At 41.6% G+C, this 27691-nt stretch overlaps 1 protein-coding gene across 12 annotated transcripts in view; it reads left to right on the top strand.

Moving 5' to 3' along the window:
- The window catches only part of ULK4 (unc-51 like kinase 4), a 521202-nt gene that overhangs the window by 184443 nt on the left and 309068 nt on the right, over positions 1–27691 (top strand). For all 12 annotated transcript variants that reach the window (XR_009492338.1, XR_009492337.1, XM_024983119.2 and 9 more), the window contains one exon: positions 11850–11942. Coding sequence is in view for 10 of the 12 variants with exons in the window: in XM_024983119.2 (XP_024838887.1) it covers positions 11850–11942 (93 nt within the window). In the remaining 2 variants the exon portion in view is untranslated. The remainder of the gene's footprint in view (positions 1–11849; positions 11943–27691) is intronic.

Below are 27691 nucleotides of genomic sequence, written 5' to 3'. Positions count from 1 at the left end.
TTTTGTGTTGAAAAGAGATCATGCTGATGTAAACGTGTTTACAGTGTTTTTAGGACAGTAGAGCATTCAGCATTTCTCTCCTGGGTAAAGTGAGTACTGTCTTTTTTTTTCTTTTCCTTCTGTTTTCTAATTCTCTTGTGACCTGTACAATCATCAGGACTATAATGACTTCATAAATTATTAAGACTTTGTTTTTCAGAATTTTAGAAAGGACTGTATCCTTGACAACTTAGAATTGTATTTCCTTTTAGAAATATGAATTTATAAATGGGTTTTGTTGTGGCAACACACTGTAGAGCTTGTCTCTGAAATAACATCCAGCAAAGTCTTGAGTTTTACTACCAAATTTCTATGTTAGTGGCTCAAAAGACATCCAGATGGTTCTCTGTATTGCATCTTTATCTTCCTTAACTATGTATTCTGTGTTAAAATAGGCATGAACTTGACCAACTTTGATGGGAATCAGACTATGTAGGAGTATTTCATTTTCAGCCTTTCCTTAGATAAACTTTTTTTTTTTTGCAGAGAATATTTAAATATTTTTGTACCAAATGAAAGTTCCACTTTTTTCCTTCTACTTAAATCCTTTTATGTTTCTAAGTGTTTACCTAAGTCAGTGCATTTAGGTACAGTGATTTTTTTTCCCCCCTCCCTTGGGGGAACCACCTATGAGAATCTAAATTGGGATAATTTGAGAAGTAAGGATAAATACTCTTTCATTCCTCTGAATCAGAATAATTCTAGTGCTCCAGTTTTTTTGCATAGTATTTTGTAAACCTTGAGAATTACTTTATTGAAGTCATTTTTGTGTGTGTTTTTTTTTTTTTTGGAGCCTTTTGGGCCTTTATAATTAAAATTTGTTGTTGATTTTATCCAAGAAGCCAGACATTAGGGCTTACTATCTGAAATTATATTTAATACTTATTTTGAAGTCTTACCTTTCTCTCAATTAAAAAATGTAATATATATATAATATATATGTGTGTGTGTGTGTATATATATATATATATATTCCCACCATTTGTTTATTTCTCCATCCACTTATGTGTCCAGGTTACTGCTGATATACTTGAGTATCTATGCATTCATACAAGACAAGAGAGTATTGCATAGAACTCAGGTCACGTGAAAACACAAGACTGGAAAGTCTTAGGATATAAACTTCAGTTCATAAAAGTTTTTGACTCAGTTCATAAAATTTTGGAGTTGACTCAGGATACCACCTAGTACAAAGTTTGGAAGAGCCTGTACAGAAAATGCCAAGAAGAGTTGGTTATCTACCCCTTTCTCATAGCAATCCAGAGTAAGTTCTCAGCCTTCTCTCAGGGTAGATTTCACCTCCATGTTTTGATGTTTGACAGTCCTCTCTTTATCTAATCCTACACATCTCTTTCCTTTAAGCTGTTTAAGCCTGAAATTCACGCTGCATTGTTACAAATGCATTTTAACATACTGCCTTCCTCATAGCTTTCCCTTGCTCAGAGACCTTGCAACATTCAGAATGCAGAAAAGAATATTAACAGTTCTTACCCAGCCATTCAAGATTCTCAGTGTTTTGCCTCTTGCTTCCAATTTTATGTTAACATCTGCCTCCTCTACTAATGGTTTCTTCATTCCTAATGTGATTTACTTAGTACTTTCTGAAATTTCCTCCTTGCAGCCTGTCTCTTCCTCCAGACATGAGACTATGAATATCTAAGGAGAAGGAAATGGCAACCCACTCCAGTATTCTTCCCTGGAGAATCCCACAGACAGAGGAGCCTGGCAGGCTACAGTCCATGGGGTTGCAAGAGTTGGACACAGCTTAGTACACTGTCTCTGTGTCTCTTACTTTTACTAAGTCGCTTCAGTCGTGTCCGACTCTGTGCAGCCCCATAGACGGCCTCCCACCAGGCTCCCCAGTCCCTGGGATTCTCCAGGAAAGAACATTGGAGTGGGTTGCCATTTCCTTGTGAAAAGTGAAAGTGAAGTCGCTCAGTCGTGTGGACTCTTAGCGACCTCATGGACTGCAGCCTACCAGGTTCCTCCATCCATAGGATTTTCCAGGCAAGAGTTCTGGAGTGGGGTGCCATTGCCTTCTCTGGTGTCTCAAATTTATTTAACACTAATTTATTGAATGTCTACACCCACGTTTATAAATGTTTTAAAATCATTGAACAGTTTCTGGTTAGTAAGTATCTAGGAGTTCCCCAGTTAGTTCAGTTCAGTTGTTCAGTCGTGTCTGACTCTTTGCGACCCCATGAATCGCAGCAAACTAGGCCTCCCTGTCCATCACCAACTCCTGGAGTTCACTCAGACTCACATCCATCGAGTCAGTGATGCCATCCAGCCATCTCATCCTCTGTCGTCCCCTTCTCCTCCTGCCCCCAATCCCTCCCAGCATCAGAGTCTTTTCCAATGAGTCAGCTCTTCGCATGAGGTGGCCAAAATACTGGAGTTTCAGCTTCAGCATCATTCCTTCAAAGAAATCCCAGGGCTGATCTCCTTTAGAACAGACTGGTTGGATCTCCTTGCAGTCCAAGGGACTCTCAAGAGTCTTCCCCAACACCACAGTTCAAAAGCATCAGTTCTTCGATGCTCAGCCTTCTTCACAGTCCAACTTTCACATCCATACACGACCACTGGAAAAACCATAGCCTTGACTAGACAAACCTTTGTTGGCAAAGTAATGTCTCTGCTTTTGAATATGCTATCTAGGTTGGTCATAACTTTCCTTCCAAGGAGTAAGCGTCTTTTAATTTCATGGCTACAGTCACCATCTGTAGTGATTTTGGAGCCCAGAAAAATAAAGTCTGACACTGCTTCCACTGTTTCCCCATCTATTTCCCATGAAGTAATGGGACCGGATGCCATGATCTTCGTTTTCTGAATGTTGTTGAGCTTTAAGCCAACTTTTTCAATCTCCACTTTCCTTTCATCAAGAGGCTTTTTAGTTCCTCTTCACTTTCTGCCATAAGGGTGGTGTCATCTGCATATCTGAGGTTATTGATATTTCTCCCAGCAGTCTTGATTCCAGCTTGTGCTTCTTCCAGTCCAGTGTTTCTCATGATGTACTCTGCATATAAGTTAAATAAACAGGGTGACAATATACAGCCTTGACGTACCCCTTTTTCTATTTGGAACCAGTCTGTTGTTCCATGTCCAGTTCTAACTCTTGCTTCCTGACCTGCATACAAATTTCTCAAGAGGCAGGTCAGGTGGTCTGGTATTCCCATCTCTTTCAGAATTTTCCACAGTTGATTGTGATCCACACAGTCAAAGGCTTTGGCATAGTCAATAAAGCAGAAATAGATGTTTTTCTGGAACTCTCTTGCTTTTTCCATGATCCAGTGGATGTTGGCAATTTGATCTCTGGTTCCTCTGCCTTTTCTAAAACCAACTTGAACATCAGGAAGTTCACCGTTCACATATTGCTGAAGCCTGGCTTGGAGAATTTTGAGTATTTACTAGCATATGAGATGAGTGCAATTGTGCAGTAGTTTGAGCATTCTTTGGCATTGCCTTTCTTTGGGATTGGAATGAAAACTGACCTTTTCCAGTCCTGTGGCCACTGCTGAGTTTTCCAAATTTGCTGGCATATTGAGTGCAGCACTTTCACAGCAGCATCTTTCAGGATTTGAAATAGCTCAACTGGAATTCCATCACCTCCACTAGCTTTGTTCATAGTGATGCTTTCTAAGGCCCACTTGATTTCACATTCTAGGATGTCTGGCTCTAGGTGAGTGAGCACCCCATCGTGATTATCTGGGTCATGAAGATCTTTTTTGTACAGTTCTTCTGTGTATTCTTGCCATCTCTTCTTAATATCTTCTGCTTCTGTTAGGTCCATACCATTTTCTGTCCTTTATTGAGCCCATCTTTGCATGAAATGTTCCCTTGGTATCTCTAATTTTCCTGAAGAGATCTCTAGTCTTTCCCATTCTGTTGTTTTCCTCTGTTTCTTTACACTGATCGCTGAAGAAGGCTTTCTTATCTCTTCTTGCTATTCTTTGGAATTCTGCATTCAGATGCTTATATCTTTCCTTTTCTCCTTTGCTTTTTGCTTCTCTTTTTTTCTCAGCTATTTGTAAGGCCTCCCCAGACAGCCATTTTGGTTTTTTGCATTTCTTTTCCATGGGGATGGTCTTGATCCCTGTCTCCTGTACAGTGTCACGAACCTCCGTCCATAGTTCATCAGGCACTCTATATATCAGATCTAGGCCCTTAAATCTATTTCTCATTTCTACTATATAATCATAAGGGATTTGATTTAGGTCATACCTGAATGATCTAGTGGTTTTCCCTACTTTCTTCAATTTAAGTCTGAATTTGGTAATAAGGAGTTCATGATCTAAGCCACAGTCAGCTCCTGGTCTTGTTTTTGCTGACTGTATAGAGCTTCTCCATCTTTGGCTGCAAAGAATATAATCAATCTGATTTCGGTGTTGACCATCTGGTGATGTCCATGTATAGAGTCTTCTCTTGTATTGTTGGAAGAGGGTGTTTGTTATGACCAGTGCATTTTCTTGGCAAAACTCTATTAGTCTTTGCCCTGCTTCATTCTGTACTCCAAGACCAAATTTGCCTATTACTCCAGGTGTTTCTTGACTTCCTACTTTTGCATTCCAGTCCCCTATAATGAAAAGGACATCTTTTTGGGGTGTTAGTTCTAAAAGGTCTTGTAGGTCTTCATAGAACCATTCAACTTCAGCTTCTTCAGTGTTACTGGTTGGGGCATAGACTTGGATTACTGTGATATTGAATGGTTTGCCTTGGAAACGAACAGAGATCCATTCTGTCGTTTTTGAGATTGCATCCAAGTACTGCATTTCGGACTCTTTTGTTGACCATCGTGGCCACTCCATTTCTTCTGAGGGATTCCTGCCTGCAATAGTAGACATAATGGTCATCTGAGTTAAATTCACCCATTCCAGTCCATTTCAGTTCGCTGATTCCTAGAATGTCGACATTCACTCTTGCCATCTCTTGTTTGACCACTTCCAATTTGCCTTGATTCATGGACCTGACATTCCAGGTTCCTATGCAATATTGCTCTTTACAGCATCGGACCTTGCTTCTGTCACCAGTCACATCCACAGCTGGGTATTGTTTTTGCTTTGGCTCCATCCCTTCATTCTTTCTGGAGTTATTTCTCCATTGATCTCCAGTAGCATATTGGGCACCTACTGACCTGGGGAGTTCCTCTTTCAGTATCCTATCATTTTGCCTTTTCATACTGTTCATGGGGTTCTCAAGGCAAGAACACTGAAGTGGTTTGCCATTCCCTTCTCCAGCGGACCACATTCTGTCAAATCTCTCCACCATGACCCACCCGTCTTGGGTTGCCCCATGGGCATGGCTTAGTTTCATTGAGTTAGACAAGGCTGTGGTCCTAGTGTGATTAGATTGACTAGTTTTCTGTGATTATGGTTTCGGTGTGTCTGCCCTCTGATGCCCCCTTGCAACACCTACCATCTTACTTGGGTTTCTCTTACCTTGGGCGTGGGGTATCTCTTCACGGCTGCTCCAGCAAAGCTTAGCCGCTACTCCTTACCTTGGACGAGGGGTATCTCCTCACCGCCACCCTTCCTGGCCTTCAAAGTGGGATAGCAGTGTTTCACTATTATATTTACCTGCTAGGCCATTTTCAGGGCTATATCTTTGGGGGCATGCTGATTTCTTTTTGTTGAATCTCCAGAGGTGGAACCGCTGTGTTAAAAATTACATACATTCATCATGTTTGGGCAGTTTTTTCCAAAGATAGCAAACGGTGTATATGACCAGTTTCCCTTTATGAAATTGCCTATTTTTCTGTACTCTTACTAGCTTCAGCTTGCATTCCTTCTGATACTCATGATGTTGACCATCCCCCCATGTTTGCTGGCCATTTATATTCTTCTTAGGTGGATTTTTTCCTCCCTTCCACCACTGTGGGATTGTTATTGGTTTGCAAATAGCTCTTCATATATTAAGAATATATAAAATATACAAAAATTCTGTAAATAAATTTTCCCTAATTTGTTTATGGTGATTTTGTCATTGGGAAATACTTACTACTTTAAAACTTGAAAGCTGTGAGATTTTGGGGTTCATTTCTCATTTGTTGTCATGCTGTGGAGGCCTTCTCACTCATGAATATGTGAATGTTAACTCATTTTAGTACTTCAACAAAGTTAAAAAAAATTTTTACTTGAATTTTTAATTTATTGATGATATATTTTCATAAGATGTGGCCTGACTGTTCTGTCTTCCTTTCTGTGATGACTCTTTCTTGTCCAGTGTTGCATCACCTTTCTTTCCTTTTAATTTGTGTCTATTCTTGATTCCACCCTACTAGAACTTAAGAGTACTAGTGGCTTTGTAAAGTGCTTCAGCTTTTCGTTTAGCAGGCTCTTCCTTATTGTATCCCTTAAAGTCCTTTGGATTTTCTAGAATCACTCTTTTCTCCCAGATTCTCCACTGACACGTGAAATGTGAGTTCAGGGTTTAATTCCAGCATAGTGGACTTCGTTATGACATTGTGCCTCCCCTTTGCCTCAATCAAATAGGCCCTTCTTTCCATTTGGCCAGTTCTTTGGTCACACTCCCAGAACAACTTCTCACAATAATCCATAGTTATTTAGCTAGTCTGTTTAAATGTTCTGCCAGACTGTCTCATTGGACACTGGTTTCTGCAGACACTTCACAAGGTAGGGAAGCGTCTGTCCCTTAAATCCCCAAATGTGATTTTAAAAGCTTTCTCTCCTCTCAGAGAATTTAGTATGAATGGCTTTCCTCCCTTGATTTCTAACTGTTTCGGACCTAGCAAAGACTCCTTATCTGGAGAGGATCCTAGAAGTAAAAGAGTGGGCCTGGTCTTGGGTTCCTATATGGACAGCATGCTTTTATGCTAATAACAATCTCAGTCTCTGGCTCATGGCACTCAGAGTGCTCCTTCCAGCCCCCGGCCATCCAGATGGGCCACTCCTCACTGGTCACTCTCCTTTATAGCCATTTCAGGAGTCTGGATTATCATTGTTTCTTTTGTTTGTTTGTTTTTGTTTTTTTCCGACAAGTGCCATTCAAAAGAGTGCAAAATCCATTTACTATCAGCTCGGTGGCTTTATCTCTCTTGAGAAGACAAGCTTAATATATCTCAGCATTTTGGGGGCTAATTTTTGCTGGCTATTACAGACCTATCTTTGATTAAACTAAAATATATTCAGCATATCAATATTTCTATTCTGAACAGATCCCTTATTTATTTTGCCCTTCTTTTACAAGGGGAGAAAAACAGCAACGTTCTTGGGGAAAATTGTCACGCATAGGCTGGTGCAAGCTTCGTCCTTCTCTTCTGTTTCAAGGTTAGATAACCTCAGACAGCCTCAACACATTTGTATTGTATTTCAGACACTGAAAGTTTCATCGGTGTTTTGTTTTTAAATGTAGGCTCTACATGTTCAGTCCATTTAAAAATATTTCATATTTTTCAGTCCTCTTGAGATTGTTTTCTCTATTATATTTCTAACTATTTGTCTATTTATCCTCCTGTACGTTCTGTACAAGCACATGAGTTACATCACATGGGAAGCTTTTTAAAATTCATAAGTTTGTAGTCCTTTCCTCAGTGATTCCAATAAGTCTGGGAGTGGGGATGGGGAGGCTGTCCAGAGTAGGTGAGTGACTCATAAGAAGTTTGTTACCCCCTCGTCAGTTGAAAGTCTCTGGCCGACGATTTCCAAATACTAGTAACCAGTGGAAGAGCTCATTGTTCTCTTACCTCTGACTCTACTGCCGCTCCCTAAACTCAGCAGTGCCTCTATTTCCCTGTTAAGTATATGTGCTATGAAGGCTTTGCTTAGCAGGTGGGGCATGGTTCAGATCCTGCACACGATGAAGAAACTGGCACTTGACTGCCTTGTGGAAGAGTAGTTCTGAGGCTTTGGAATATTTTTGCCAGATAAGAGAGTCTCTGTATCCCTGGGGCCTTGAGCCATGCCACATATTTCTGGATAACAGTGTGAATTACAGTGGGACATTTTGACTCTGACTCCCAAAGGGGCTGGAGACAGAGGTCAGTCACTAAGGTACTCTATGCCTAAGGAACTGACCCCTAATAAAACCCTGCATCCTGTTCTTTCCTGGCTGGGAGTTCTTTACATATGCTACCACACATTGCTGCTGGGAGGACCGAGCCCTGTCCACACAGCTGCACTGGGAGAGGACAACGAGAAGCTTGTGCCTGGTCCCCCTGGGCTCTACCCTATGTCTTTCATCTTTGCTGATTTTAACCCATTATCCTTTTTCTGTAAGAAACCATACTTAGGAATACAACAACTTTTCTGAGTTCTGTGAGCCCACCTAGCAAATCACTGAACCTAAAGGTAGGCTTGGGGTGTCACCAATTTAGGATAAGAGCTTTTTATTTCATAAAACTATGAGAGAAAGGGATAATGCTGTGTTGTTCCTGTTTTGAAAAAATTCTGAATTGTAAGCTTCACAAATACATTTTTTTCACCTCCAAAAATGTTCCTTGATTTTTGTTTTTTTTCATATGATAGAATGTCTTACTCTCATCAATTTGATTTTTTCATTCTTAAAGTTACTTATGTGTGTTTTTGCTGTATTTTTTTTTAACATTCTCTTTATTACTGTTTTATTTATAATTTTATCATGAACAATTGGTGTTTTGTCTTCTGTCTTTATCATACACGGGCAAATCTCTAATTGCTACAATTTAAAAATATTTCATAAGAAAAATTACTAAAACATGGTAGTTTCTGACTCCTTAAACAGAGCAGTCTACCCAATTTAACATTTCCTTGATTCACTGCCCCCATGTTGAACACTATGGTGCATAATGGGCTCTCAGGTTCCACTGGGGACTGAGCGCCTGCTTCCCCTGTGTTAAATGCTCCCTGAACTGCTCTCTGCTAGGAGTTCTTGGGTTTGCTTTCTTTCGTGTTTCCTATGCTTTCAAGCTGCGCTTCTTTTAATTCTTGGGTTGCCTTTCTGTAATAGTCCCTTTCCTCCCTTTACTTGGCTCTTTTTTTTAAAATCATTGTGGGCTCAGAGGCTGCATAATTAAGCTTATTATGCAATGATTTCCAAAATGAGAGTAAATAGGCTCTGAGTAAGAGCCTGGGGCCCTGTTCTCTAGATGATAAAGCTTTCGCTCCACATCATGGAATTTTAAATACACATTTTGGATTTTTGGAGATGTTTTGCTTCCTTGTTAGTTGTTTCAGAGAGTTAAGTTGTAAAGTTGATGGGTTAGTCTGTCTGTTCATTCATTCGTTCAGTGCTTATTAATTGAGCATCTGCATGGGGCTGTTTACTGCATAGCTCAACCTAAGTAGGCCAGACACAGTGTTTAGTCCAACTCTTTTTCTATTAATAGCAAATAACATGAGAGCACAGCCTGGCTTTGTTGTGAAAACTTCTGATGATGGCATTTTGAGTTTTATGATCTGTGGTCATACTTTGCACTTCAGGCTCTAGGGTATAAATAAGCATGCAGTGCAGAAAACAGTTGACATGGCAGGCCTGAGACTGCTCTTCTGAGAAAGGTCTACTTGCAAGGGTGGCCCTTGGCTGCCATCCTGGAGCCAGGCTCCCAGAGAGCCGCCCGTCAGTGTTTAGCTAATGAGGGTATGTAGTCCACTGTGTCTAAACTGTCTGTGCAGATGACATGGTTTATGCCAGATGCCTGCTTCCATTTGGAAAGTCTAGGACTTTGATACATGTTACATTGCCTATGTAATCCAAGTCTATGTCCCAACCACTAATGCTGAAGAAGCTGAAGTTGAACGGTTTTATGATGACCTGCAAGACCTTCTAGAACTAACATCCAAAAAAGATGTCCTTTTCATCATGGGGGACTGGAATGCAAAAAGGAGGAAGTCAACAGATACCTGGAGTAACAGGAAATTTGGCCTTGGAGTACAAAATGAGGCAGGGCAAAGGCTGTCAGAGTTTTGCCAAGAGAATGCACTGGTCATAGCAAATACCCTCTTTCAGCAACACAAGAGAAGACTCTACACATGGACATCACAGATGGTCAATACTGAAATCAGATTGATTATATTCTTTGCAGCCAAAGATGGAGAAGCTCTATATAGTCAGCAAAAACAAGACTGGGAGCTGACTGTGGCTCAGATCATGAACTCCTTATTGCCAAATTCAGACTTAAATTGAAAAACATAGGGAAAACCACTAGGCTATTCAGGTATGACCTAAATAAAATGCCTTATGATTATACAGTGGAATGACAGACAGATTCAAGGGATTAGATCTGATAGAGTGCCTGAAGAACTATGGATGGAGGTTCGTGACACTGTACAGGAGGCAGTGATCAAGACCATCACTTGAAACAAGGGAAACAGTGAGAGACTTTATTTTCTTGGGCTCCAAAATCACTGCAGATGGTGACTGCAGCCATGAAACTAAAAGACAGTTGTTCCTCGGAAGAAAAGCAATGACCAATGTAGACAGCATATTAAAAAGCAGAAATATTACTTTGCCAACAAAGGTCCGTCTAGTCAAAGCTATGGTTTTTCCAGTAGTTGTGTATGGATGTGGGTTTTGGACCGTAAAGAAAGCTGAGCACCGAAGAATTGATTCTTTTGAACTGTGGTGTTGGAGAAAACTCTTGAGCATGCCTTGGACTGCAAGGAGATCAAACCAGTCATCCCTAAAGAAAATCAGTCCTGAATATTCATTGGAAGGACTGATGCTGGATCTCCAATACTTTGGCCACTGGATGTGAAGAACTGATTTACTGGAAAAGACCCTGCTGCTGGGAGAGATTGAAGGCAGGAGGAGAAGGGGACAACCAAGGTTGTGATGGTTGAAAGGCATCACCGACTCGATGGACATAAATTTGACTAAGCTTCAGGAGTCGGTGATGGACAGGGAAGCCTGATGTGCTACAGTCTATGGGATTACAAAGAGTCGGACATGACTAAGCAACTAAACTGAGGTTGCCTGTGTGACCAGCCCCACGCAATAATACCTTGAGTATTGAGTATTATCGAGGTCCCATGAGTCTGTAATGGACTTCCTTGGGTGGTAACATCACACATACATGCTGCAGTTTGATGGCTGGGAGAAAGAGCATGCTGTGTGACCCCTTGTGGAAGGGACAGAGGTTGAGGAAGCTTGCACAGGGCATCTTCCAGCTCCACCCGTGTCTGTCTCCCTTATGATTCAGCTCTGTGCCTTTGTTGTACTAAGTCTGTACTATGAGTACAACCATACATGGTTCTCATGAGTCCTCTAGAATCTCTGAATGTGAGGTAGTTTTGTGACACCCAACACAAATGCTAACATTTCTGAGTCTCTTCTTATGTGGGTAGACTGTACTGATCATTTTAGCTGAATTGTCTCATTGAATCTTTCCAGCACCCATGTCGGAGAAGGTGATGGCACCCCACTCCAGTACTCTTGCCTGGAAAATCCCATGGACGGAGGAGCCTGGTAGGCCACAGTCCATGGGGTCACTAAGAGTCGGACACGACTGAGCGACTTCACTTTCACTTTTCAGTTTCACGCATTGGAGAAGGAAATGGCAGCCCACTCCAGTGTTCTTGCCTGGGGAATCCCAGGGACGGGGGAGCCTGGTGGGCTGCCGTCTGTGGGGTCGCACGGAGTCGGACACGACTGAAGCGACTTAGCAGCAGCAGCACCCGCAGCAGCGCCCATGCTCTGAGTGGTAGGTGAGTGTCATCACTGACCACCACTGGCAAGTGCAGGTGTAGCTCATACATTTATTTCAGTATCTGCTTTTTTGGGAAACATGTTAGAAACTCTTGGAATATTGTTTCTGTTGATCAGAGGAAACCTACAATGAGAAAAGCACTGAGTGCTTTTTAATCATGTTGTCCTTTCAGATATGAACACATCCTCACGCAGCCGGACCCTGTACCAGCATATGCTCTGAAGCTGCTAGTTGCCATGACTGAGCACAACCCGACTTTTACCAGGTACTGTCACTGCAGACTTTCATTTTTTGTTTCTCATCTATAAAGTGAATTTTATGTGTTCTGAAAAATGTTCAAGATGATGAGATTATACAAGAATCAAGTTTGGTTACCAAAGTGATAAATTGTCATGTTTTATGGCTTGTAATATCTGTGATCTATGGTGTTTTGGATTCTCTTCTCATATTTTTATTCTTTGCTGGGGTTTGCATATTGTGGAATCCATAATGCTCTAAGATTATAAATTCTTTGAAGAGAAAATACGAGCACATGTACTTTTTAAAAAGTGAGTTGTTAACTCATTGTACTGAATGGTTATTTATTAAGTCCCTGTCATATTTATTGACTGTAACTTTTCAACTATTTTAAGTTGACATACTTTCATTGAGTAGTTGAAAGCTTTTTGCCTTTATGGAAGACACCACCTCTGATGACACCAAATTAGTTGCTAGAGCAGCGGCAACTGCTTCAGTCTTGCAAGCAAGGACTGGTCAAAGAGCACCCAGGTCTGCAGAAGGGCAGGAGAACAGTTGTCGCTTTCAAAGAGGAACAGCGATCTTGATTGTGTGGGTTGTGTGGGTGATGTCTGACCCTGTGGGTTTGGATCCTGTACCTGTAGGTACAGTGCACCTGAAGAGCTGTCCTTCAGTCTTTCTTAAAGAACTAAACCACACAGTTGCAGCCACCTGGATTTCAGCCAGTGTGCTGTTTACCCGTCCTGCATAGTGGTGGTGGTGTTTTTGTTCAGTCACTCAGTCTTGTCTGACTCTTTGTGACCCCATGGACTGTAGCACACCAGGCTTCCCTTTTCTTTACCATCTCCCCAAATTTGCTCAAACTCATGTCCATTGAGTCAGTGGTGCCATCCAACCATTTCATCCTCTGTTGCCCCCTTCTCCTGCCCTCATTCTTTCCCAGCATCAGGGTCTTTTCCGATGAGTCAGCTCTTCTCATCAGGTGGCCAGAGTGTTGGATTTTGAGCATCTATCCTTTCAATGAATATTCAGGGTTAATTTCCTTTAGGATTGACTTGTTTGATCTCATTGTTGTCCAAGGGACTCTCAAGAGTCTTCTCCAACACCACAGTTCAAAAGCATCAGTTCTTTGGTGCTCAGGCTTCTTTATGGTCCAACTCTCACATCTGTACATAGTGATGAACGACCATTAATGCTGGACAAGAAAGGCTCTTTGTAGAGTATCTGTATTGAGTGGCAGTCTGAACTAAGACAACCTTTGCAGGGGGTGTGCCATGCCTGGCATGTACCTTGACCCAGTCACAGGTCAGCCACAGTGCTGGCGCTATTGCAGAACTCAGGCCCGTGTCCTGTGGGTGGCCATGTTCATTTCCAGAGAGTGACATGTAAATGTGACCATGTAGTCTGGCTGTCACATTGCAAAAGAACTTGGAGAACACTTAAGTAACCCTTTTATGTCCTTGGCAGTTCTTAATCCTGTGTTTCTGTCCAGTGAGTCTTCCAAAATTTCTGATTTAGAAGGCACCATTTTCTCTTCCTACAGAAGAAATTTAAGTCTGAAGAGTGAATCTGTGTTAGAAATTAAAGCCAAATTCAGGTAGTTGTTTCTTTCCTGGACTCATTATGTACTAATTTTATCCCTTCATTAGATTGAATGGATTGTATTTCTTTTTTTTTAAGTTGACTCGTGCTCTTTCATGAGACATGTTTTCGAGACTACTTCCTCTTCTTGCCAATTCTTTATTAAATACATTGGACTTTTTCATATTGAGGGGAAAAAGTATAGTGAAGTAGAAACAGATAATTGATGACCTAAAATCTTTTTATTTTAAAATGATTAGACCCTAGGTTTAGAAGTCAGTTTATTCTTTTGAAAAAAGATTTACAAGCAGAATTCAGTGGATTAATTTTTATAAACTTTTTTGTTTGTTTTCCTTGCGTAATTAATATTTGAGTATCTTATCTTTATATTAAATTCCAATAATATAACCAAGTAGTACCCTGGGCTTCCTTATTCCCCACCACTGATACACAAATCTTTGCCAAAAATTATTATTTTGGTGGGTGTCCTTCTTGAACTTTTGAGGGGCTATTTAAATTCAATGTGAATATGCTGAAATAGCTTCTCTTTGTAGTGGTCATATTTTAAACAATCATAGATAGTATCATTGGGTATGTGTTGTACTGAAATTTGCATTTTCATATATCAAAATTATTTGAAGATCTTTATCAGTATTTATTCATACTTCGGCGATCTTTGCCAACTTACAGATGGAAATGGGATTTTGTTTTATTTTGCTTTTACTTATCTACTGGTAATCTGGAACCTCTTAATATTTATTCACTATAATTAAACTGTGAAAAGTGCATAGCTTTCAGCCTTCAGTTCTACTTCTAAGTATCTATTCTAGAGAAAAATGCATATATGTGCAAAGATTTCAGCCTAAGCAAGTAAGTTTTAAAATGAGAACAATGATTTTAAAATTAAATTATGTTACAGCTGTAATAAACACAGCTGTGTAACAGTTTGACAGGGCAAGATTCATTTTGAATGTTGTTCTACAAAAATATCCTAAAAATTTTGTAAACTGAAATTATTTATCACCCCCAAACCTCGTTTAATAATCACTTTTGCCTTTTGTAGAGTCTCTTTCTATATTCACTATTCTCTTCTGTTTGCCTTTTCTCTTGAAACAGGATATAAAAATAAGAGCTGTCCCATGTTGGTTTTGACTGAGGCTCCAGAGGTCAAGAGCAAAGCATTACAGGGCTATTACCACACACCTGCTCTCTCCCTCTCCCCTCATCTTTCTAAATGGAGGTCCTAGATCCTGTGGGTCCTACCAACCTGTGTGCATCTTGCAAAAATCCATGCATACAGCTTGAAGTGGGGGTGGGGGAAAGAAAGTTTTTATTTCCCTAACTAGATTTTCTTTCTTTTTTCTTTTTTTTCCAAAAAATGATTTTTCAGTCCAACATTTTGAAATGGATAATAAATTTCTATCTGGGGAAAAGATACAACATGCTGAGAAGAGCAGTTCCTTCCTCTGTCCACCACGTCCTTTCCTCATCTTCCTATTATATTGTGTGTGGTTGACTACTTTTACTCATTTTATGTCCGAAGGCAAACTAATAGCTCTGTGTATTTTCTCATTTCTCCCTCTCACACACAAATAGCGTATTATGTATGTTTTTCTACCGTATGACTTTTTCCCCCAATTTTGTTTCTTTATGGATACATAGAGGGCTTCCACATTGAGTTTCACAGTTATAAAACCTTCCATTGTATGGATGTAGCATGCTTCATCTCGTTGATGTCTAATAGAGAGATTTGGGTTGTTCCACATTGTTTGCTCTATCAAAGGATTGATAGAATAATAATGAACAGTGAATAATCTTATCCATGCATCATTTTTTAGTATGCATGTACATCTTACAGGATAAATCTGTAGCTATGGTATTTGTGTATCAAAAAATAAATGTACTTAAATTTTTTTTTTTCTTAAGATTTGGACACATTGCCCTGTATGTGTCCTCTGCATGTACACTTAGTCATATCCAACTCTTTGCTACTCCGTGGACTGTAGCCCACCAGGCTCCTCTGTCTGTGGGATTTTGCAGGCAAGAATACTGGAGTGGGTTGTCATTTCCTCCTCCAGTGGATCTTTCTGACCCAGAGATTGAACTCGTGTCTCTTGCATCTCCTGCATTGGCAGGCGGATTCTTTACCAGCTGAGCTCCGGGAATCCCTGCCTATGTGGAGATTTTACCATTTTACATCTTCAAAGGATGCCTGGTTCCTACAACCCTGCCATCAGAATTCGTTGTTAATTTGGAATGTGCCAGTGTGATGAGATAGATTATTCTCTTTTTTTTTTTTTTTTTTTTTTATTCTTCCATTTTATTTTATTTTTAAACTTTACATATTGTATTGTTTTGCAATATCAAATGAATCCACACAGTTACATGTGTTCCCCATCCCGACCCCCCCTCCTCCCCCCATACCATCCCTCTGGCCTCCCAGTGCCCCCCAAGCATCCAGCATCGTGCATCGAACCTGACTGCACTCGTTTCCTACATGATTTTACATGTTCATTGCATTCTCCAATGCTTACACTTAGTCAATCAACTCTTTGCTACTCCGTGGACTGTAGCCCACCAGGCTCCTCTGTCTGTGGGATTTTGCAGGGTTTCCTCCTCCAGTGGATCTTTCTGACCCAGAGATTGAACTCGTGTCTCTTGCATCTCCTGCATTGGCAGGCGGATTCTTTACCAGCTGAGCCTCCGGGGAATCCCCTACCCTATGTGGAGATTTTACCATTTTACATCTTCAAAGGATGCCTGGTTCCCTACAACCCTGCCATCAGAATTCGTTGTTAAATTTTGGAATGTGCCAGTGTGATGAGATAGATTATTCTCTTGTAATTTTTATTTGCATTTTCCTTTTCATGAGTGAAGTTGAATATTTCTTTATATGGTTAAGGGCCATTTGTATTTTGCTTTTTGCTCATGCTCTTTGCCATCAGTTCTTGGTCTTGGCAATGCCACTCTTTAAAGGGAAACTTCCTGCCTGGCTGTCCATTGCACAAATACACTACAGCGTGCTAATCCAGTTTTACTTGTAACAATGTCTGCACTGTTCCTGGTTTTTTTTTTTTTTTTTGCTGTTGTGAGTAGCATGACCATGAGTATTACTTTATGTTCTCCTTAGTGGATCTGTGTATGTGTCTCCATTGAGTATTCATTCTAGAGTGGAAGTACTGGCTCACAGAACTTGTGCTTGCCCTGATCCAGTAGATACTACCAAGCAGTTTTCTTTATTGGTTGTACCAATTTACATTCCCACTAGCATTGGTCAAGAGGTCTGGTTGTCACATAAGCTTTAAAAATTTTTTTAACATCAGGTTTTATTGAAGTATAAGTCTCTATACAGTAAAATATGTGCATTTTAGGTATGCAGGTCTCTGAGTTTTGAGAAACATACTCAATTGTGGAATTATCATCATGATCAAGATAGAGTATTTCCATCATTCCAGAATTTCCCTTTATGCCCCTTGGATTGTTAGCTGATGAAGATTCTGTTTGTGTGGAGAATAATATGACCAGACTGATTTTATGTTTCATTTTAACTTTTAAAATGTATTTCAAGAGGTAATACAGAATGCATTTCAAATTTTAGTATTTGAAAGAGTTTACACAGAAAAGCACGTTTTCACCCCAGGAGACAGCCGCTTTTGGACCGGTGTGTGTGCCTTTCACGTAGATGGTGGGTGCTGACTGCACCGTTCTTCACTTCTTCCAAAAATGAGTGTAACAGCTTTGTTGAGATATAATTCTCATACCATCTGTGCTTTTTTAAAAAAACAGATACATAATATTACATTTTATGCATATTGCATATTTTGTCGTCTTTTGGTGAACATTTATGTTTTTCTAATGTGTTGGTATTATAAAACAAAGCTGCGACTGATGAAGTAGGTTATTTATCGTATTTGTGAACATACATACATAAGACAAATACTGAAAATGTAATTTTTTCACTACAGGGTACATAGTATCATCTGGGGATGTTTTAAAAAGTCTAAACCCCAGGCCTTATTCCAAGCCAATTAAATCACCATCTCTAAAACTGGACACCAGCAACAGTAGCTTTGAAGCCCACCAGGTGATTACAGTGTGCAAACCAGGAACCCAAGTCTAAGCATTTGTAATTTTAGGGGTGTTGCCAAATTACCCCCAGTCTAGGCTATACCAAATATGTGTGAGAGTGCCTATTTCTGCTAAAATTTTATTGAATTAGTGTATATAAGTGTTTGATCTTTGCCTGTCTGATACGTGAAATTTGTCCATTATTTATTTCTAGTTTGCATTGTGACCAGATTGTATGAAGTGTTCTATTTCTAATTTTTATTATTTGATTTTATTTGTGATCTAATAGGAGATTAATTTTTGTGATTGTTCTATGTTTAATTGCTTACCGTCACCAAAACAAAGTTAGGGCTGGGCCTGAAACAAGTTCGCTCACCCATAATTTGGGCAAGTGCCTAAAACAGTAACTCATTAACCTAGAAAGTGAAAGTGAAAGTGAAGTCGCTCAGTCGTGCCCGACTCTGCGACCCTGTGGACTGTAACCCACCAGGCTCCTCCATCCATGGGATTCTCCAGGCAAGAGTATTGGAGTGGGTTGCCATTTCCTCTCCAGGGGATCTTCCCAACCCAGGGATTGAACCTAGGTCTCCCACATTGTAGGCAGACGCTTTACCCTCTGAGCCACCAGGGAAGTATTAACCTATAAAATCTTCCCCAATGACTTGGCAGTAGTGGTTTTTTTAGGCAAAATGTTTCGTTTTTCAGTGATATCAAGAGTAGATGCCTTAATTTTTTTTTAATATCTGTTTTTTAAATTTATTTATTTTAATTGGAGGCTAATTACAATATTATAGTGGTTTATGTGTAAGTAGGTTTCTAGTAATATAAAAATAAGTGTGAACCATTTTTTATAAATTTATTAGATCCATTAGCATCATGTTCTTAAAAAGATAGTCAATTTAGATTGTACATATTAAGAGTTTAGAGAACCAAGCAATAAGTATTGAAACATGAAATCATTTTATGTCAAGTGCAACATTTATTTTTTAATTGTTCTTATTTTATGGTATTCTTAGCAGATGAAGGCTTCTTCAAAAGCTTAGCTGTAGTACATATTACAATTGAGAATTTATTGTTCCCCTTCAAATAAGGGCCAAGAGCATGATCAAAAAAACAACAACAACAACAACAAAAACAAACCACAGGGCCCTGGTGAATCTAGCTTATTCCTGGGTTTATAGCAGAAAGGTAAATTGTTTGCATGAGTGTTGGTTTAGTTTTCCTGTCTGATGGAAGGTGTGAACTCCCCAGAGCTCTGTCCTCTTCTCTCACCTTAATTTTACAGTAGGGTGCACCAAGCCATTGCAAGCGTGTTTCCATTAAGAGCTAATCAGCTTTCAGCAAACCTTCCATAGCAGACAAATTAAATTTTAACTTCTTGAATTCTTTTGGAGCAACATTTAACTCTTTCCCTAAATTAGAAAAAATATGCTGTATAAGAATTATCATTTTAGTTTGCTGAAAAATTGTTAGAGCCCTTTGTGTTATGGCAAGATTTTTGAAAAATGCCCTTTAGAAGAAAGGAACTTCAGTGGTCTCTTGGAGGAAGTTCTTGGTGACTTCTTACCGTATGGCACCAGTCTTCTTCTCACTTCCCTCACTGGTTTTTGGTTCTTTTGTTCGTTCATTCACTCACTCATCAAATATCTACTCAGCAACCATTGAATGATGCTAGGACAAGTGATAATTAAGGTAAAGTTCTTACCACCCTCTAGGTGCTTAGAGTTTAGTGGAGAAAACAGATTTATCAATAGATTTTCTTTTTATTTTTTAATTAAAAAATATTTTTTTAAATTGAAGGATAATTGCTTTACAGAATTTTGTGATTTTCTGTCATATATCAACAAGAATCAGCCATAGGTACACCCATATTCTTTCTTTATTAAGATTTTTTCTTTTTTTGATGTGGACCATTTTTAAAGTCTTTATTGAATTTTTACGCTACTACTTCTGCTTTGTGTTTCGAGTTTTTGACGGTGAGTCATGTGGGATCTTAGCTTCCTGACCAGGGATCACTCACTCACCCCCTTCGTTGGAAGGCAAATTCTTAACCACTAGCTGCCAGGGCGGTCCCTAGCCATAGGCTTTCATAAGACGGTGTAACAATTTCAGGGTACAGTCATATCCAGGAGGTTATGGGAGCACCTAAAGGAATTTAACCTAACTAGCTGTATAATTTTGACACAGTTTCTTAACCTGACTGAACCTAAGTTCCCTCATCTGGAAAATGGGGGTGGTGTTAGTACCTGGTCAACAGAAAATGCAACGGAAGTGTCCTTCTTCCCCTCCCCTGTCTTTAATTTTTGCCATTTTAATTATGATATGTCTTCATTTGGGTCTGTTTGGGTTCCTCTTGCTTGGGACCCTCCTTGGTTCCTGTACTTGTGTATCTCTTTCTTCTTCAAGTTTTCAGGTATAATTCCTCAAATACCTTTTTGATCACCTTTTCTCTTTGTGAGACCTCTAAATGTGAATATCAGTGTGTTTAATGTTGTTCTACAAATCTCTTCAGCTGTTCGTTTTTGGTTTTTTTTGCCTTTCTGAGGGTGATTTCCATCATTTTGTATTCCAAATTACTTTTTGCCTTCTTTTGTATCGGACTGCTATTCACTCCTGGTGTTTTTTATTTCACTTATTTAATTCTTCATTTCTGGTTGCATCCTTCTTATATTTTCTAATTCTTTATTAAAATTCTCGTTGTGTTCATCTATTCTTTTCCTTAATCTGGTTGACAGTTTTGTTATTCGTTGAAAAAAACTCATTGCTTTGAATTTTTATCTGGTAAAGTATTTTTTTCAGGGGTGTCTTTTGATCTTTCATTTGAGACTTGTTCCTTTGCCTTTTCATTTTGCTTAACTTATTCTGCCTCTATAAATTTAGGCGCAACATTTGCAAATTGCCATCTTGAAGTGCTGTCCTTATGTGGGAGCCTCCCTAGGCAGACTGTGTGTGCCCAGGGCCTTTCGTGGGAGATCTGAATTTGACATGGACAGAAATTTTGCTGTGCTCACACCTCTGTCCTTGGCAGGGGTTGGGGCTGGAGATGGAGAGGCTAGAGCTGGAGCCAGGTGTGAGGTGGGACTTCCCCGCTGCTCAATGGCCATGGCCACCCTGACAGGGCCAGGGTCTGATCCCACGTTGTAGAGCTGAAGCCCTGATGGTCAGGCCAGAACTAGCTCTTTCCCTTTAAGTGTGTGCCTTCTGGGTTCCTGGCACTGGGACCCTTGTCCCAGAGAGGGGCAGTGCTTGAAGCTGGGGGTCCTGTGGGGGCTCTTGGCTCCTGTCAGCTACGGACAGAGGTCTGACCTTGAAGCACCACCTGTGGAGACTCCAGCAGTTGTTTCTCTTGCCTCTTCTCAGAAGCAGCCTCAAGTCCAGGTCCCCTCGGTCCTTTGTCTGCTCTCTTCATGCTGCTTCTGGGGCGGGCCAGCCCGTGCTTGTGCACGCTTGGAGGCCAGGCTTCCCACAGCCCTCCTGTTCATCCCAGTGATCCTCCAACTGGCCAGAGTATTGTCTCCCCTGGGTAGGACCCCAGGGTTGGGGCACTCAGTCAGCAGCTCAGAGCCCTTCTTCCCCAGGGTGGGTCTCCACCTGTGGATCCTCCTCTTTACTCTGCATCCTCTCCCTTGGCACAGGTCCTGCCCTGATCACTTTTCTTCCGTCCCTACCCAATTACGTGTGGATCTTTATTGCAGCCTTGGTTGTACAGGAATCTTTTTGCCAGCTTCCAATTACCCTCCAGTGAGAATTGTTCCCCATGTAGATGTATTTTTGATGTGTTTGTGAGGGAAGGCGAGCACCACACTCTCCTGCTCTGCCATCTTGAGTCCATCTCCCACTGCTGTTAGCTATTTTTTGAAAGTGAAACATACCTTCCATTCTTATGAAAGATTTTACACTTGCATGTGTTCATTTTATATTGTTTGGTTCTAGAGAAATCCACAGTGTATAAGTGTATTAGAATGTCTCTCTGCTTTCCTTGTAAACGATTTTTTTATTTTGTGACCCTGTGAAGTCTGTGACTCCTGGACTTTAGCCAGGATGGTTCTTTCAACACAGGAATCTTTTATTTCAATGCAAATGTGAATTCAGGGTTACATGACTACTATTTCATGATCAGAAGTGGATGGTTTCAGCTTACTTTTTTGGTGTGACATTTACAAGTCAACCTCTTCTAAGTGGTTCTAAACTCTAGTTTATTGTACACCTTTAAAGTGTGGTTCTCCGGTTGTGTACAATATAGAGTGGTGGTAAAACTGAGTAGGGGTTCAGTAAAACTTTTTGGGTTTCACAAGACATCCTTTTCCGCAGGCTTCCCCTTGTTGTCTAAAGCAGAGACTCACAAGCTATGGCCCATGGGGCCAGAACCTGCGAAGTAAGAGTGGTGATTACATTTTTAAAGATTCGTGCAACTTACCAACACAGAAGAATAAGAGGCCCAGAGACCTCGTGTCTGGCAAAGCCTAAAATATATACTTTCTCGCCCTTTAGAGAAAATGTTTCCTGACCCCTGAACTGAGTGAATAGAACTTTTTTGTCTATATTATGTGAACCCTAACCTCTAGAAAGAAATATTAGAACATTAGTGCTGTATGGGACTTTGGGGAGAGCATCTGAATGTTTTAAAACGTATATCACATTTTTTTTTAACCTGGGAGTTTTTTTTTTTATTATTCATGATATACTTTTTGAGGTGCCTAAAATTATTCTTGATTGGTGAGATCAGCAGACGAGATGACTGCCCTCAAAAAGTTAATGTTTTATGCTCACAGATTCCAGGAGGAGGGGGTACCCCATGCCACGGGCAGCCACGTGGGGAAGCAACAGAGGCAGTCAGGAGGCAGAGAGGGGAGAGGAAAACGTGGGCAAGAGCCTGTGTTGTAGTTCACGAGGGAAGGAGTGGGTGAGGTTTGGCTGCTTGACTAGCTTCACTGGGCTCTGAGGGGAGGGGTTTGTCTCTCCTTACCTGGTACCTGGCCCTGGGATGATAAGGGCAGGGAAGTAGTGGCCTGGAGTTTAAGAGCTTTGTATGAAGGGGGCCGGTGGGGGTTTGGTTGGTTTGCATTGGAAAGGCAAGCCCCTGGAGGGCCCTTCCCTCCAGAGTTAGCGAGATCTTGGGCTTCCCGGTGGCTCAGTCGGTAAAGAATCTGCCTGCTATGCGGGAAACCTGGGTTCAATCCCTGGGTCAGGAAGATTCCCTGGAGAAGGGACTGACAGTCCACTCCAGTATTCTTGCCTGGAGAATCCCATGGACAGAGGAGCCTGGAGAGCTACAGTCCATGGGTGGCAGAGTCTCGAAAATTCAGAATAAAAAGACATGATTAGCATCCTGATGTCTTCATTTTACATATGAGGGAAGTGAGGCCCTGAGAGGGAATTTGGATGCCCCAGACCCCATAGTCAATTCAGAGATCAGATTTTGGATCTAGACCTTCTGGTCCACTGTCCTTTGTACTATCCAGCAGAACCACTTTTTAAAAGATACCCAAGTGAATACAACAGTGTACTTTGAAGTCAGGTTGTTTTAAGCTTCTCTGTGTCACATTACTGGTAAGATTGGTCCCGTTCCTCAGCATGATTGTCTTTGGTGTTGTGCAGATCTTATCGTGGCACCTGCAGGCTTTTTCTTTGTTTGCCTCTGCCATCACCACTAGGTTCTGGTTCTCCTCTCGGTCTGTTTTTATCATTGAGGCAGCTCCTGGCACAATTCTGGTTAGTAATTTCCTGATTCCTGACCTCTTCCATTCCTCTGCCTCCTGGATTGTAAACTCTCTTCTGCTTGTGACTTAAAACCACTGCTACAGGGTTAGAATCCTTCCTCATGTTAATTATGAGATAGCTGATCATCCTGTCTCCTACAGGAACTGATGCAAGTCTTTATGTAAACCCTCATGGAGTATTAAATTCTCTCTGTCCATCCCAGTATTCTGATAGAATTATGGAAGGATGTGTAAGTGTGTGTATGAGTGATAGAATTATAGAAGAATTATGATAGACTTACGGAAGGATTGTGTGTGTGTGTGTGTGCTCAGTCATGTCCAACTCTTTGTGACCCCATGGACTGCAACCCACCAGCCTCCTCTATCCATGGAATTTTCCAGGATATTGGAGCAGGTTGCCACTCTCCAGGGGATCTTCCCTACCTGGGGATTGAACCTGCCTCTCTTGCATCTCCTGCATTGGCAGGTGGGTTCTTTACCAGCTGAGCCACCAAGGAAAGATACCAGCCTAAAACTTCAGGAGTTTGATCCAAGGCCATCTATTTTCTTTAGTGATTTGTGAGGAAGATCAATCGTAATTGAAATCTGTTTTGACCTTTTAAAAACATCTTTCCTTTTCCTAGTGTAGGTAGTGGTAACACTTCTTATGTTCTTCCACTGCTCCTCATCACAGAGATTTTCCCTGAGTTCCTGCTGACTTGGTGCACATTCCATTGCCTAACTTTATTGTATGGGGGTCAGCTCGGTCCACTGAGACTGTTCATCTCTGTCCTTAGAAACAGCTTAATCTTTTGACTCCGTATTCCCATAGCAGCCCTGTGTGCTGGAGACGTGTGTTTTGTGTGCCCTCTATCGCTCGGTGGTGTTTGACTCTTTTGCAACCCCATGGAGCCCGCCAGGCTTCTCTGTCCCAAGCAGTCATACTGAAGTGGGTAGCCATTTCCTCCTCCAGGGAATCTGCCTGACCCAGGAATCGAACCTGCGTCTCCAGCATTGGCAGATGATTTTTCACCACTTGCACCACCTGGGAATCCACACTGGAGGCACACTCACTCCAGTTATCCTCCTCTGGCTTGCATGGGTTCAGTGACAGTTTTCCTTACAGAGTGGCAACTGGGTCCTGACCAAGAACCCAACAGGCCGATGTGTCTGGTCACATGGTGTCTGACTTGAACCACACTTGTCATATTGGAAGCCAGCATTTAGTTGAAGTCTCTGATCAGGGCAATGCCTGAGGTTTTGTGGTCTGCAATCAACAATAACTCACAGTTCCTTCCTTCTTTATTTAAATAGATGTTCAGAGAGCTTTAACAAAAAGCTACTTAACATTTTCTCCTGAAGTAGTTCCTTACTTGCCCACAACAAAATTCATTTGTATCTTTTCTCTTCTTCACAAAGTGTCTTGAAGTTTTGCAGTTTATTTCCATTGTAGAATTATGGAACTTCGGGGCAGAATCTGCCCTGATATTTTTCTGTGTACAGGAACAGTTAATATTTTTCACTCACTGAGTCACCCTGCAAGTGCTTGTGTTCTCTGAGTTGGGTGGAACATACATGCTTCTGATTTTCATGGAGCTTATGAATGCCTGGAGGGTAACAGAATAAACAAGGAAATCAACTTAAAAACCTCATGTACAGAATAATAAAAAGCAGGATTAGAGAGTGAGAGTGATGGGTGGGGTCAGCTGTTTTTGAGAGGGTGGTCAGGGCTTCTTGGGAAGGTGACAGCATGTAAGAGTGAGGTGAGGGAGTTGAATAGCTGTGTTGATGCTAGCGTCCTAATGAAGGAAGTGAGCCTCTGTTTTTCTCGGACTTTCAGATGAAGGGAAAAACAACAGTGTCAGTGCTGCTGCAAGTGTCAATAAGATGAGGATGAGCTGGCAGCAGGAGTAATATTGTAGGGCTTATTTTTGGTGGCGTTCAGGGGCAAAAGCCTGGCAGGGGGCGATTCACTGAGGAGGGAATGATGGTGGAAACAGGGAGCATCAGTAATTCTAAAAAGAGTTTTGCTATGAAGCAGAGCTGAAAAATGGGGAGCTGGAAGGAAATTTGGTGTCAAAGCAGTTTTTGGCTTGTTCTGAATATTTTAGTGATGTTTCTCTGTTGATGAGGATGATCTAAGTGCAGGAGTTGATAAACTACAGTTTAGGGGCCAAATCCAGCCCACCTGCTTTTGTAAATAAAATATTATTAATAAAGACCCTGACGCTGCGAAAGATTGAGGGCAGGAGGATAAGGAGGCGACAGAGGATGAGATGGTTGGATGACATCACCGACTCAATGAACATGAGGTTGAGCAGACTCCCAGAGATGGTGAAGGACAGGGAGGCCTGGCGCGCTGCAGTCCATGGGGTCGCAAAGAGTCGGACATGACGGTTCGACTGAATGACAACAACAACAATAGCAGAACACAGGCCGCACTTATCCATTTGTTTATTGTTTGTGGCTGCTTTTGTGCTACAGTGGCAGAGTTGGGAAGTTTTGAAAGTATTTGCTTGTGTCCCTTTACTAGAATAGTTTCCCAACCCTCGATCTCGTAGTAAGGATGAAGAGGGTGAAGCAACAGAGTAAGCAATGCCTTGCTGGACTGATACTTGCCTCCTAGGGGGTAGCCCCTGGAGTGCCCCCTCAGGGACAGGGGTTAGAATCTCGTGCACAGGTTAATTGAGCTGGGGAGTTGGGCAGTGATGCTCTGTCTTTGGGATGCTTAAAATGAGACTTGAAGTGGTGTAGTTATCTGTCTAGAAACTGGGTACCTGATGTGGGGAGATTAGAAAAGAGTTTGGAAGTGTTGAGATCAGTGAATTGAGAGCTGAAGGTATTGACTTCTTATTTGGATAACTGGAAACTATGTTCTGTATTCCTATTTCTAGAGTATTTATAAAAACAATAGTAACACTGTACTAAACCTCCATGCTGTTTACATATTTCTCTTTGGGGCTGTTGTCATTTGTAACTATCCCTTTTCCCCCTGATTTAAGGTAGAGAGTAAAATGGTAAATATTACTGTGATTATTACAATTTTCATTTTTATGAGTTCCTCTTTTTATACTTGCTTGATTCCCAGGGATGCACTGATAAAGAATCCACCTACTAATTCAGGAAATGCGGGTTCAGTCCTTGGGTCGGGAAGATCCCCTGCAGAAGGAAAGAGCCCTCCACTCTAGTATTCTTGCCTGGAGAATCCTCATGGACAGAGGAGCCTGGCAGATTACAGCCCACGGGGTCACAGAGAGTTGGATATGACTGAACACACACACACAAACACACTTTTCACACTTGCCTTTGAAAAATTAAGACATTATTTTCCCTATGAAAAATGTGTTACGTTCCCCATAATAGACTGTTGAAGCGTGTTCAGAATTATTTATTCTTAGCTCCTTCAGATAGAACGGAGCTCAGTCCTCTCTCAAACCCTGCTGAGAGGTGTTTTTTAGCCTGGGCCTTCTGTCTAGAACAGACATCTTCTGTCTAGAAACATATTTTACCATAGAATGTTGGTTGAATCTCAGGTGTACTGTGCCCTTGGCTATGTTTTATCACCTGCTCGTGACTTGCTCAGACTTAAGCATTTGAGACCAGTTTGGACCTGTGATTCTCCATGTCTTTTCTGGTGCAGCTTGATGCAATCCTTTAGTGGTGAACGGTGCATGCAGCCCATGGGTCGCTGGTCATCTCCGCCTCAGCTCTGCACTGTCAAGAGCCCTAGGCTTCCTCGGCCCCTGCTGCTGCTGCTAAGTCGCTTCAGTCGTGTCCAACTCTGGGTGACGCCATAGACGGCAGCCCACCAGCCTCCGCCGTCCCTGGGATTCTCCAGGCAAGAACACTGGAGTGGGCTGCCATTTCCTTCTCCAATGCATGAAAGTGAAAAGTGAAAGTGAAGTTGTTCAGTCGTGTCCGACTCTTAGCAACCCCATGGACAGCAGCCTTCCAGGCTCCTCCGTCCATGGGAGTTTCCAGGCAAGAGTACTGGAGTGGGGTGCCATTGCCTTCTCTGCCTCGGCCCCTAGACACAGCCAAAGACTGTTCTGCAGACTCTGTGGCCATTGTGGAGATGACACGACACACTGTGAAGAGAGCTCTGCTCACATACTGCAGTTCTTTTAGCACAGGAATCTAGCCTGGGCTATCAGAGTATATGCGAATTCTGTGCATTCCCAGCCTCCCGAGCAGTTCAACCTTGGTTCAGTGGCAGCCTCCTCAGGTCCGCAGTCATTATTAGGGAGTGGCTCAGCTGCACAGAGAAGCTTTTCTGTGGGGTTTGTGCAGACCCTTTTGTATGTGCGTGTCCACAGTGACCTGTTCCAGCCCGCTTTGTGAGGAGGCGGAAGCTTGAAGTGGCCTGTGTGCCAGTGAAATGAGGCCTTCCCTGTGCGTGGTTCCAGGGTGAGTGTGTCAGTGCCCGTGA

This window comes from Bos taurus, chromosome 22 (assembly GCF_002263795.3).
Source record: "Bos taurus isolate L1 Dominette 01449 registration number 42190680 breed Hereford chromosome 22, ARS-UCD2.0, whole genome shotgun sequence".
NCBI lineage: Eukaryota > Metazoa > Chordata > Mammalia > Artiodactyla > Bovidae > Bos > Bos taurus.
Note: the sequence above shows the minus strand (reverse complement) of the source record. Positions and strands in the feature narration are given on the sequence as shown.